The 13,099-nt window shown below is 46.4% G+C and overlaps 1 protein-coding gene across 1 annotated transcript; it reads left to right on the top strand.

The window, feature by feature from the left end:
- Positions 1-220: 220 nt before the first annotated feature.
- Positions 221-12,705, top strand: RIPPLY3 (ripply transcriptional repressor 3). The gene is made up of 5 exons (XM_023238748.2): positions 221-438; positions 1,521-1,587; positions 7,787-7,854; positions 11,666-11,928; positions 12,165-12,705. The coding sequence occupies exons 1-5, from the start codon at positions 335-337 to the stop codon at positions 12,449-12,451; spliced, it is 789 nt and encodes a 262-aa protein (XP_023094516.2). The 5' UTR covers positions 221-334; the 3' UTR covers positions 12,452-12,705.
- Positions 12,706-13,099: the final 394 nt, after the last annotated feature.

Below are 13,099 nucleotides of genomic sequence, written 5' to 3'. Positions count from 1 at the left end.
TTTCCTTTGTCCCCGCCACACCCCTGCCCCGAGCTTCCAGAGTCCTCTCCAAGGATATCCCACCACCACTCCCCCCACCCCCCCCCCAACCCCCGCGCCGCGCCTCTTCGGGACCTTTTCTGGTCCCTTCCCCCTCTCCGCCTTCCCTGTCCCCTCCCCGAGCCTCTCCCGCGCCCTCCCCGCCCCCTCCTCGGTTTCCCCTGTCCCCTCCCGCCCCGCCCCCGTTTTTAAACCTGGCGCCGAGCGCCCTGGTAGGTGAGCGCCCTCGCCCGAGCGGTTAGAGGCGCGGCCGAGTCGCTGGCGCCGCCGGAGGGGCGCTGGCTGTGCGGGCACCATGAGACCCGAGGCGGCGGCCGGAGCCCGGGAGGCGCGGGGGCGCGTCTGTCACTGCCCCGCCGACGGTCCCCGGAGGCCACCGCCGCCGCGCGGGCCGGAGAGGTGAGGGTGTCCCCGCGGTGCGACGGTGAGGGGGGCGCAGAGCGGGATGCCCCGTGCGCCGCTGAGTCCCCCCGAATCCGGGCGGAGCTCCGGAGCCCGACGGCGACGCAGGGCAAGTCCCTTAACCTTAGTCAGGGACGCAGAGTCCTCCGGGTTTCGGGGTACAGCGCCGAAGCGCGGAGGCCCAGGAACGCCCCGCGAGGAAATGAGCCAACGCTTCCATTCATAGATCTGAAATCACTGGGCTGGGAACGTTGAAGTCTCGGGGCCTCTCGGCGTGCCTAACAGGGGTCCCCTCACGTTGACTGTCACAGGCTTGGTGACAGTGTTTGGTTGGCCCTGTGCTTGGGGCTCAGCCCTCTCAAGGTAGTACGGTTAAAATCGAATTAGCCAAGGAGGCGTGGAAGGGGCTGCGTGGCTAGGCAGCCTGACAGGAGAAAACCATTTGCCCCTTTTGCATCCTAGACTCCTTGTGGAATGGTCTCTGCGAAAGTCAAGATCCTTCAACAGCGCGGGTGGTGCGGTAGAAATTAATGAGCCACAAAGTAGCCAGCTACAGTGGGGAATCAAGGGAAGAATCCAGTCAGGCTGGGAAAGAAATCCCTCAACTAATGTGTCCTCTGATCATTGTGATCATTGCATCAGATTTGGGACTTCTCAAAACCCAATGAAGGCAGAGAACTGATAATGTGGCAAGGAGGAAAAAAAAAAAAAAGAGAGAGACCCCCCCCCCCCCCAATGGTACTGGTTTATCCACAGACTGAGAACTTGAGAGAACTTTCTGGGGTATCCAGTGACCCTTTCTCAGGCAAACATTAGAATTGATAAGAATGATAACTCTTACGATATTATTTTTTTTAAGTTTATTTGTTTTGAGAGGGAAAGAGAGAGAATCCCAAGCAGGCTCTGCATGGTCATGGCACAGCCCCACATGGGTCTCAATCTCACAACCATGAGATCGTGACCTGAGCTGAGATCGAGTTGGATGCTTAACTGACTGAGCCCCCCAGGTGCCCCTTATGACATAATTTTGAAAGACAGCAGAAAATGCTGGGGTTCATCTCTGGTCCCTGCCTTTCCAGCCCCACGCCATGGAGACCTTGGATCCTGACACCCCAAGAAACTGAGCTGCCCGCAACTGGAAACCCGGTAAGGTTAAGGTGGGCAATGTGGTATCCAACAGTTCAGCCAGAGAGTGGCACCAACTCAGAAATGACCATGAAGGCCTGTCCCTCTCTCGGTGGTCTAATACAGAAGTGCCTATGGGTTTGGGATTGGGAGCCTGCTGTTAATCAGACCTGAGTCACATGCACAGATTGGGCTCCTGCTTGCTTCTCTCTCTCTCTGTCTTTTGAATCTTGATTCATTTTTTGAGAGCAAGATGGAGACAGAGCATGAGTGGGGGAAGGGTAGAGAGAGAGAGGGAGACACAGAATCAGAAGCAGGCTCCAGGCTCCCATCACAGAGCCGGATGTGGGACTCGAACCCACAAACCATGAGATTGTGACCTGAGCTAAAGTTGGACACTTAACCGACTGAGTCACCCCGGCGCCCCTGCTTGCTTCTTTCTTGAAAAGCAAAGCCTAGCTATGGCCTAGTTCTTTCAAGGGCATTCTGAGAGAAAGAAAGGGAGATTTCTTTTATGTTGTTTTTTCCCCTTGCAAACCAGCGGGTAGAGAGAGGAGGGGTTGGCTGTCTCTGGCTGCCTCCCCTCTCCTTAGAGAAAAGCCGAGGGTGCCATTACTGCTGGGCTGGTACCACAGTGCAAATAAGGGCAGAGACCAGTCTGGGGTGCCCAGAAGTTGCTGTTAAAAGCCCACCATCTGGCCCTTTCTGAAGGACTTTTGCCCAGTCTGCAAGCACTCCTGGGGTAATTCATGTTGTCTGAGCAAATACACTCTGGCTGAGGGCTTTGTGGGTAAAGATTAATCTCCACCACTATTCTTTTGTTTCCTGCACTGGTAACTAAATGGCTTTATACTTACTGAAGTAATGGCTTGCTTTCATAGAATTTACCTTTCCTTTTTAAAATCTTAAAATGTAAGTTGATGACTTTTATAATGCTGAAGAGCTAATCAGGCTGGGAAGGACCGTGTATTTAATTTACGTAACATGTGGCATATGTTATGTGTGCAGTTATTTGTAATATGATAAGAAATTCAGGTGCGGGAAAGCTGACCTTGGACTGTATTTTGATATCCAGACTACTTTATTAAATTAGCCTGGATAATGGAAGTTTTTAATTCAGTTGCTATTATTTAAAGAATGAAAAAAAAATACAATCTATATCAAATTAATGATTTTGTAGCCAAAATTAGCCTTAAACACATGCAATATCTAAATAATGGAAAATAATTTCATCTTTTGCATCCAAGCTTAAGTTTGTTCTTAAATATAAGATTTAAGAGGTGCTTGGGAGAGGGAGAAAATATAGTTTACAATTGTGTGATTTTTTTTTTTTTTGTTAAATGAAATGTATATGGAGCGGTTGTTGCAAGAATAAAAATAAAAATACTGTAGCACATTTATTAACGCAAGGCAGGTGGATTTTTTCCTATGATGACGAGAAGGCTATTTGTGAGAAAATTGTTAAGGTGTAGCAACTTTCTAGTTAATCGCTAGCATGGCACACTGGATAAAGCAGTTGTGTCCATGGATTTGGCGGGGAGGTGCTCTGTGGGGGCTGCAGCGCCGCCGCCCTGCACGCCTGGGCAGCTCTTTGTAGAGCCCACTTGGCGGGGCGAAGTCAGCGGGAGCCAGGGCCAGGTGAGCGCCGCCCGGCACCGGGAGGGACCGCTTCTTGCTCAACAGCGCCCTCTCCCGACGACGCGGGAGAACTCCTTGGCTCCCGGGCCCTGTTGTGTATTTCTGGAGAAATTGTAGGGCTGGATTGGAGGCCCTGTGCCCTGAGCCGTGGACTCACCCTCACCCATTTGGTATCCCTCCCTCTCCTTGGGGGCTGTCTGCCTCTCCTGCCTGGGGAAAATGAACGACAGCCTAATCCTTCGTTGACCTCTGTTGCATTTCTCTCCTTGCCACTTGTCGACCTTGCAAGGGAGGTGATTCCCTAAAAGGAGATGGGCCCATCCTCCCATCTCACAGGTTTCCCCGCACTTGCACTTTGTTGGAGTCAGAGGCTGCATGGGGAGGAGAGGGGGAGACCCTCATGAAAGTCTCTGCTTGTATCTCTTCTCTTACTCTTAAGGACACACACATTGACATACTTCCTCTGTATGCATTTCTGTTCCCCTTGCATCATCAAAATATGAATGTTTAGACATTTCTGTCATCAGAAAAGGATCTTTAATTAGAGTGTATTTGTGACATAAAGTTTTTATTTTTATTTATTTAGTTTTTGTTCTTTTTTTTTTTTTTAGAGAGAGAGAGAGAGCATGAGTCGGGGGCAGAGGGAGGTGGGGGAGGAGAGAGAGAGAGAGAGAGAGAGAGAGAGAGAGAGAGAGAATCTAAAGCAGGCTCCATGCTCAATGCAGAGTCTGACATGGGGCTCGATCCCCTGATCCTGGGGTCATGACCTAAGCCAACATCAAGAGTCAGGTGCTCAACGGACTGAGCTACCCAGACCCCCTGGCATAAAGTTTTTAAGGCTGTGTATGTTTGTGGGTAAAGTTTTACAGTTTTTAAAGGTGTATTGAATGTTTCAGAGTCTGGTTAGAATTACTCAGTTTATTCTGTTTGAAAATTTTTTTCCACATTTATTTTTGAGAGAGGGAGAAAGAACTTGAGTGGGGGAGGGGCAGAGAGAGAGCTCCGGAGACGCAGAATCTGAAGCAGACGCAGGGCTGGAACCCACAAGCCGAGAGATCATGGCCTGAGCCAAAGTCGGATGCTTAACCAACTGAGCCACCCAGGTGCCCCTAGAATTACTTGCTTTAAAGGAAGCTGTTTCTCTGTACTAACACTGCCTTTTGGTGCCACCAAAGTGTGTGCAAAGTTGTATTAGACACAGCCATCACTGGATAGAAAATCACCTCCAACAGCCCAGGATTGCTTCCTGTGGTGGAGTGAGCATTTAGAGCTATTTTATAAAGACAAATAAAGCTTAACACAGACACGATTCTCTGGAGTCCTCAGAAAATGAACTTCATTTTGGAGAAGGTCTTGCTCAAAGAGCCTCATTTTCTTTCCCTATTAGCTCAGCACAGCATATTGGAAAGACATATGGTTGGTAAAATATAATGACGTTTGGGGTGCCTCGGTGGCTCAGTCGGTTGAGCGTCCAACTTCAACTTAGGTCATGATCTCACAGTTTGTGAGTTCGAGCCCCATGTCGTGCTCAGTCCACTTTGGATCTTCTCTCTCCCTCTCTCTCTGCCCCTCCCTCACTCATGTGCACTCTCTTGCTCTCTCTCTCAAAAATAAACATTAAAAAATATAAATATACATATATGTGTGTGTGTATATATATACACACATTTATATGTATGTATGTACATATAATGTATATATATGTACATATAATATATATATATATGTATATATATATATATATATATAATGACGCTTGCTCACAAAGACCACACATATCACTGCAGGATGGAAGGATGTGATGATCATTGGTGACAGTCCTCAGACTCCTTCCTTGTCACACTCCAGAAGATTTTGTCTCCCTCTCGATCTGGCTCCATGCAACCCAAGGGCTGGGGTTTCTGATCCATGGCCCCAGCCCATTTCAGCTCACTTTCAAGCTGTCCCTGGATGGTCTGTCCCAAGACACCCCACTTCGTGCTTTCCATATAACTAAAACTTTCAGAGCTCTAACATCAAATGGCAATTTCTGCCTTCTCAGCCCCTTAGATAATCTGGCCACAGTTCAGGCCAAATTCTTTGAGATTCAGGACCTCACAGAATGGGCAGAAAGGGGTCAGCCCTGGACCGGAAGAGTGATTGTCCTTTCTCTCACTAGCACCTACTCTGGTCACAGCGTGGACAAGCCTGGCACTCTCTCTCTCTCTCTCTCTCTCTCTCTCTGTGTCTTATCTCCATCAATGTTGTCCTTAGTTGCTCAGCCTAGCTTTTCTTTCCTCCACTCCTGATATTCAGGTGGTCACAGGGTTTTTTGAATACTACTGAAGTGCCCTTGAAATCCATCTTTCCTTTCCCTTCCTGTCACTGTCCAAATCTTTATTACCTCTTGCTACGTGCCTCTGGGCCCTTACCTCCCCAACCTAGGCTATGCACTACTCCCAGGGGCCACCGTTATCCTTAAAATACAGGTCTGACTATTGAACTCCTGACTTCAAAATCAGCAGTGGTCTTTACTGCTGCCTCCAGAATGAAACTGAGACTCAAAAATAGGTATTCAAGGGGCGCCTGGGTGGCTCAGTCGATTAAGCGTCTGACTTTGGTTCAGGTCATGATCTCATGGTTCATGAGTTTGAGCCCCACGTCGGGCTCTGTGCTGACAGCTCGGAGCCTGGAGCCTGCTTCGGATTCTGTTTCCCCATCTCTGCCCCACCCCTGCTTGTCTCTGTCTCTCTCTGTCAAAAATGAATAAATGTATAAATGTTAACAAAAAAAAAAACAGGTATTCACGGTGTCCTGTAATGAGGATTCAGCTTTCTGTTGGAGCCCTTTACTACCACAGCTTCTCGTTCATTCCACACTGGGCTCCTCAGTCTTCCCCATCTGTGCCCCTCAGAACCTGATGCTCTTCTCTGCCAGGAATGGTCTCAGAATCACACATTCAAATGCCACTGAGGTCTCTGCCAGGCCTTCCATGAACCTTTCCCTCCTCCCTGCTTAGAATTGCTGGCATCTTGCTATATGATGCTTTGTAGTGCGGCTATTTGACAGTGTGTGTGTGTCTTTTCCAATTATATTTAAAAAGCCTGAACTGGGGGCGTGTGGGTGGCTCAGGTTTCAAATCAACAGGAAAAGACCATCCAGAGAGAATGTAGGCAAACAGGTGATTCAAAGACAAGAAGAGGCACCTGGGTGGCTCAGTTGGTTAAGCATCTGACTCTTGAATACGGCTCAGGTCATGATCCCAGGGTTGTGGGATTGAGCCCCGCATCAGGCAACACACTGGGCATGGAGCCTGCTTGAGATTCTCTCTCTCTCTCTCTCTCTCTCTCTCTCTCTCTCTCTAAGAAAAAAGAAAAAACAACCCTGAACTGAAGGACTGTGTCAGACGGACTCCTCTTTCCATCTTTGAATCCTTTACAGTCCCCAAGACATCACTGTCAACAGGAAGAGGAAGAGAGACTTATCAAATACTGTTAAGGTGTTGGGGCACCTGGGTGGTTAAACGTTAAGCGTCCAACTTTGGCTCAGGTCATGATCTCACGGTTCACAAGATTGAGCCCTGTGTCGGGCTCTGTGCTGACATCTCGGAGCCTGGAGCCTGCTTCGGATTCTGTGTCTCCCTCTCTCTCTGCCGCTCCCCTGTTCACACTCTGTCTCTCTCTCAAAAATAAATAAAACATTAAAAAATTTTTTTAAAAAAAAGATTGAGAACTCGATCCATGTTCCCCTTAAGAATAAGGAGGATGGGGGCACCTGGGTGGCGCAGTCGGTTAAGCGTCCGACTTCAGCCAGGTCACGATCTCGCGGTCCGTGAGTTTGAGCCCCGCATCGGGCTCTGGGCTGATGGCTCAGAGCCTGGAGCCTGTTTCCGATTCTGTGTCTCCCTCTCTCTCTGCCCCTCCCCCGTTCATGCTCTGTCTCTCTCTGTCCCAAAAATAAATAAACGTTGGGAAAAAAAAATTAAAAAAAAAAAAAAGAATAAGGAGGATGAGGGGCACCTGGGGGGCTCAGTCGATTAAGCATCTGACTTCAGCTCAGGTCATGATCTCATGGTTCGTGGGTTCAAGCCCCGCATTGGGCTCTGGGCTGACAGCTGGGATCCCGGAGCCTGCTTCGGATTCTGTGTGTGTCTCTCTCTCTGCCTGTCCCCCACTCACACTGTCTCTCTCTCTCTCTCTCTCAAAAATAAACATTAAAAATTTTAAAAACCCACAAATACTGTTAAGGTGTTTACATTGTCTCTAAAATTGGTATTGATACTAAGAAGGGCTGGGGCGCCTGGGTGGCACAGTCGGTTAAGCGTCCGACTTCAGCCAGGTCACGATCTCGCGGTCCGTGAGTTCGAGCCCCGCGTCGGGCTCTGGGCTGATGGCTCAGAGCCTGGAGCCTGTTTCCGATTCTGTGTCTCCCTCTCTCTCTGCCCCTCCCCCATTCATGCTCTCTCTCTGTCCCAAAAAATAAATAAACATTGAAAAAAAAATTTTTAAAAAGAAGGGCAGACCACTTAGATTATATTTTTTTAGAATTTCAGGATGCTACTTCAGACAGACTATATCTGTGTTTGATGTGTCTGTCTTTGCAGCTTGAACCTGGTGATGACCGGCAAACTCCAGGATCAAAGGGTGCCTTTGGGTTTCAGCATCCTGTAAGGTAACATGACTTCACAGCAAGAAATATGTTCTTTCTTTTTAATAGAAGCATAAGTATACTTTAGTGTCCTCACCTGCGTACATTCTCAACAAAGTGGAAAATAATTCAGTATAGTCTTCTGTATTTAGTTCTTACCCAAAGGAACTTCAAGGATATTTTGTTGGATTTCTGGAATTCATTCATTCATTCAGTGTTTCAGTTGCAAATTGGATTGACCTCTTTCCTTTATGTCTTTTGTTTATACCTCTCACTACATATTATGTCTTGTGTTAAATTTTTTTAATGTTTATATTTATTTTGGGGAAGGGGAGGGGCAGAGAGAGAGGGGGCCAGAGGATCCCAAGTGGGCTTTGTGCTGACCTCAGAGATCATGATTCGGGCTCGAATCAACCAACCGTGAGATCATGATCTGATCTGAAGTCGGATGTTTAACCGACTGAGCCACCCAGGTGCTCCTGTCTTGTGTTAAATTTAATTGGATATGAATTGTATATGTGTATCTGCTTATTTACTTAAGTACTTAAGTACATTTCTATTTCTTTCCCAGAATATAAGTTAGCATATTGTCTAGAGCAAAGTAGACCGTGAAAATATGTGTGTGACCGAACAAGGGATTGGTTGGAGGGTTCTCCCACCGTTGGCTTCTCCGGCCTCTCTGTGCTCCCATGGTCCTTCCTGGTGGGGATCAGGACCCTCACTACTGTATCCCTCTCACATTTCATCCATTTTAGGCGGGTGGCTCATGCTCAGGATTTTTTTATGTTTCTCTGTCTCTTTCTCTCCCCATCTCTCATTTCCTACAGCAGAATGAATCTAGTCTGTGCTACTCCTCATGAAAGTATTTTTACCCTGGTTATCCTGGAAAACTGAAAGCTCTAGTAAAACCCAGAGATACTAACTGCTAGAGATGCACTTGAAAGACCTTCAGACTAGTCAAAGAGTGATTTCTGGAAAAGGGAAGCTTTCCTAGTGTCCCTTACACCTGTGGACTTTATTCCCCACAGGACTGGGGACGCTTTAAAAATACAGACGCTGGGGGGCTCCCCTGGGAGTGTTGATTCATTTGTTCTGGGAAAGGCCTAGGTGTCTGTATTTGTACGGTCTCCCAGGTGATCCCAGTGTGCATGGGGGATGAACCTGCCACCCTCTGTCTTGCCCTGTGAGCGTCCACCTGCACGACCCACCCGTGGACCTGCCGGCCACGGACGCTCTGGGGCTGCTCCCCAGTTTTTGTTTCATTGAATATGCAGTGACTGGTGAGGCATGCGTTACAAACTGAGTGCACAATTTTATCTTTTTATTACAGAAAATTTCAAACACAGACAAAAGTGGAGAGAACGGTACAGGGACCCACATGCCTGTCACCAGCCTCAATAATTATCAGCCGTCTTCAGACCTGATGGTGTTTATCACCTTCTCCAACCTATTTTTTTAATTATTGTCAGAATATTTTAAAGCAATTCCAGATATCCTACTAATTCACATTCCCCTGCAATTACTTCAGCATTACAGCTTTTTTTTTTTTTTAATTTTTTCTTTTTTCAACGTTTATTTATTTTTGGGACAGAGAGAGACAGAGCATGAACGGGGGAGGGGCAGAGAGAGAGGGAGACACAGAATCGGAAACAGGCTCCAGGCTCCGAGCCATCAGCCCAGAGCCCGATGCGGGGCTCGAACTCACAGACCGCGAGATCGTGACCTGGCTGAAGTCGGACGCTTAGCCGACTGCGCCACCCAGGCGCCCCCACAGCTAACTTTTAATATGGCCAAACCCTGGGGGCACCTGGGTGGTTCAGTCAGTTAAGCGCTGATTTCGGCTCAGGTCATGATCTGACAGTTCGTGAGTTCGAGCCCCATGTCGGGCTCTGTGCTCACAGCTCAGAGCCTGGAGCCTGCTTCAGATTCTGTGTTTCCCTCTCTCTCTGCCCCTCCCCTGCTTACTTGCTCTCTCTCTCTCAAAAATAAACAAACATTAAAAAAATTTGTAAAAGAAAATATGGCCAAACCCTAAACTATGTTTGTAGTTTATATTTTATTTATACATTTTATATAATATAGAATTTATGTTATTTATATTTATAATATAGAATTTATGTTATTTATATTTATGTAGAAATATGTTACATTTTTATGTTATATTTAAATTTATCTTTTTATATAACATTACTTGTATTTATATAATATAGAAATATATATATTTAAAGTATATATATACATATATGTATACATATATATATATTTTCTTCTGTTTGTTGCAGAGTTCCTCAACCCCAGCACTATTGAACTTTGAGCTGGATGATTGTTTGTCGTAAGGGGCTGTTGTGGGCATGACGCAATGTTCAGTGGGATCACTGGCCTCTGCCCACCACATGCTAATAGCTTCTCCTCAGTTGTGGCAACCAGAAAGGTCTCCAGACGTTGCCACACGTCCCCTGGAGGCTGAGAATCCCTGGCTTATCAGAAATCTTGGGACGTTCAGAACTGTCACGCATTATTTATAGCAGGGTGTTTCCGCTCTTTTCTCCTCCATCCAAAAAGAGGGAAATGGAAATCAGCTCTACAGGGGCGCCTGGCTGGCTCGGTCGGTAGAGTGTGTGACTCTTGATCTCGGGGTTGTAGGTTCGAGTCCCATGCTGGGTGTAGAAATTACTTAAAAATATAAAAAAATAAATCAGCTTTGCAACTAAGTAGTGATCAGTTGATAATCCCTCTCAGTTCCTCAGGAGACCTCAGGGGAAAACGCCAATAAATTAGTGAGTAAATGGTAAGAAAAAAGGATTATGGGGAGAGTGAGGGGTATTTTAAATACTTCCCATGTGTAACTGGAATCATAAATTCTATAAAACCTGGATTTAGAGGTTCCAGATTTATATATTTAGGTTATTTCCCTTCCTTCCTTCTTTTCTTTCTTCCTATTCTTTAGACTAGACAAATAACCAGGGTTACCATCTTCTGTACTGGCAAAGTGAGGAACCCACCCCTATCACTTTTCTAGAGCAACGTCCAGAAAGATTAGCTGCTTCTCTAGACTGGGGCCTCAGGGTCAAGTTTCCTCCAGGGCCCAAAGGGCTACAATGTTCCCCATGCTCAGGGGTGTTAGGGAGAGCGGGACCTAACCTAAATAGGACATATATTCTCCAGGATAAATCAAGTTCTCCATTCGATCAGAGTGAGACTCTTCATCTTGAAACTTGGTGTTTCAATTCCCTCTTACCTTCACGGAAGCAGACCCTTTTTCCTGTGTTGGTCTAAATTGATTTGCTCACTCACGTTTTAGCTCATTTCTGAACTGGTGTAGGGTTCCTCACCAGCTCTCTCCACCTGCCCACAGTCTTGTGTTCTGGTGACTTAGAAAACACACCTCGGGGTGCCTAGGTGGCTCAGTTGGTTAAGCGTCTGACTTCGGCCTCAGCTCGTGGTTTCATGGCTCCTAAGTTCAAGCCTCGCGTCAGGCTCTCTGCTGACAGCTCAGGGCCTGGAGCCTGCATTGGATTCTGTGTCTGTGCCTCTCTCTGCCCCTCCCCAGCTCACAATCTGTCTCTCTCTCTCTCTCTCAAAAATAAATAAACATGAAAGAAAAAGAAAGAAAGAAAGAAAGAAAGAAAGAAAGAAAGAAAGAAAGAAAGAGAAGAAAAGAAAAATTTAAAAAGGAAAGAAAAGAAAAGAAAGAAAAGAAAACACTCCGGGCACAGTGAAGGCAAGATCAGAGAGGGAGATTGGGAGTTAGCTGCTTTTAGGGAAGAGGACCCTCTCGATGGAGTTCAGCATTGTTTCGGGGTGATTAATGGTGTGTTTTTTTCTTAAATATTAGACTTTATTTACCCATTTCAAAGCGCCAAGAGTATCTGCAGAGTTCTGGGGAAAAAGTGCTGGCCAGCTTCCCGGTGCAAGCCACAATCCACTTCTACAACGATGAATCCGATTCAGACGATGAAGAACAAGAAGAAGAAACCCAGTCTTCCGAGCTTCAGTGCCAGGAGACAGAAGGTCAGGCGGAGAATGGCCCAGGAGGGAAGGGCAAGGGCCAGCTCACCAACCTGGGACGGAGGTCTGTAGGACACGGCGGCCTCAGTGGTAAGGGTCTACTCCCTCATGGTGACTCTCTGGGGAGCACAGAGTGTTCCTCACCCAAATAAATGGGGTCTCTCTCCCACGCCAGTCCTGGCTCACATGCACTCCTGGGGACAGCCGTGCCAGGACACCTTGCATTTCCCTTGGTGTTTGGGGGTCGGGGACTACCTCTGGCCAGGACGCCACTCACAGCCAGAACTTAGCTTTTAACTTTTCCTTCTCCTGGTGATTGTCTTCAGGGCACTCATGCACACCGTTGAGAAGGGATTCCAGGACCAGGAGAAGGTTTGTGTTGACATGGGTTGTTACTAGTTGGGACCAACTTTCAAAGCACCATTTACCATTGTCACTGTGCCATCAAGTGACAGATTATTCCAGTATAGGTTACGACCCCACCTGTGCCTCTCACGTAACCTCGGACTCTTTATTCAGCGATTTCTACTTTTGTAAAAATGGTGGAGCTATTGTCCCAGGGTTGACGTATTTGCTTACTGGCATTCCCAAAATATTTATGAAAAATAAATAAAACTGAACAATTTTCATAAGAGTAACAGAAATTTTAAATGTGGATTTTTAGGGGACAATTCTGGATAAAAATTTGTGATTCTTGTCTAAGGGCTGAGTGTATGAATAAATGGAGAGAAGAACTTTAACTCTTAGTTGGGGACTGGTTTGGGCTTATTACTTGAATAGAATAACACTGTTTTCAATCAAATTATCTAATATAAAATTATTTCCATTTTTTTAATATTTTGATGATTAAATGAGTGCACTCCACAAGTTTATCACTTAACTATCTTACATGTGGTTGTTTTCCTATATATAGTACATTATATAAATTTATACTTGAAATAAATATTTTGAAAGAAAAATGTTTGATAATCACCTTTTTTGTGTAAAATAATTTTATTTATTTATATTGTTTTAATTTTTATTTTTTTTTAATTTTTTTTAACGTTTATTTATTTTTGAGACAGAGAGAGACAGAGCATGAACGGAGGAGGGGCAGAGAGAGAGGGAGACATAGAATCGGAAGCAGGCTCCAGGCTCTGAGCCATCAGCCCAGAGCCTGACGTGGGGCTCGAACTCACGGACTGCGAGATCATGACCTGAGCTGAAGTCGGAGGCTCAACCGACTGAGCCACCCAGGCGCCCCTGTTTGTTTGTTTGTTTG

Source organism: Felis catus, chromosome C2 (assembly GCF_018350175.1).
Source record: "Felis catus isolate Fca126 chromosome C2, F.catus_Fca126_mat1.0, whole genome shotgun sequence".
NCBI classification, from domain to species: domain Eukaryota; kingdom Metazoa; phylum Chordata; class Mammalia; order Carnivora; family Felidae; genus Felis; species Felis catus.
Note: the sequence above shows the minus strand (reverse complement) of the source record. Positions and strands in the feature narration are given on the sequence as shown.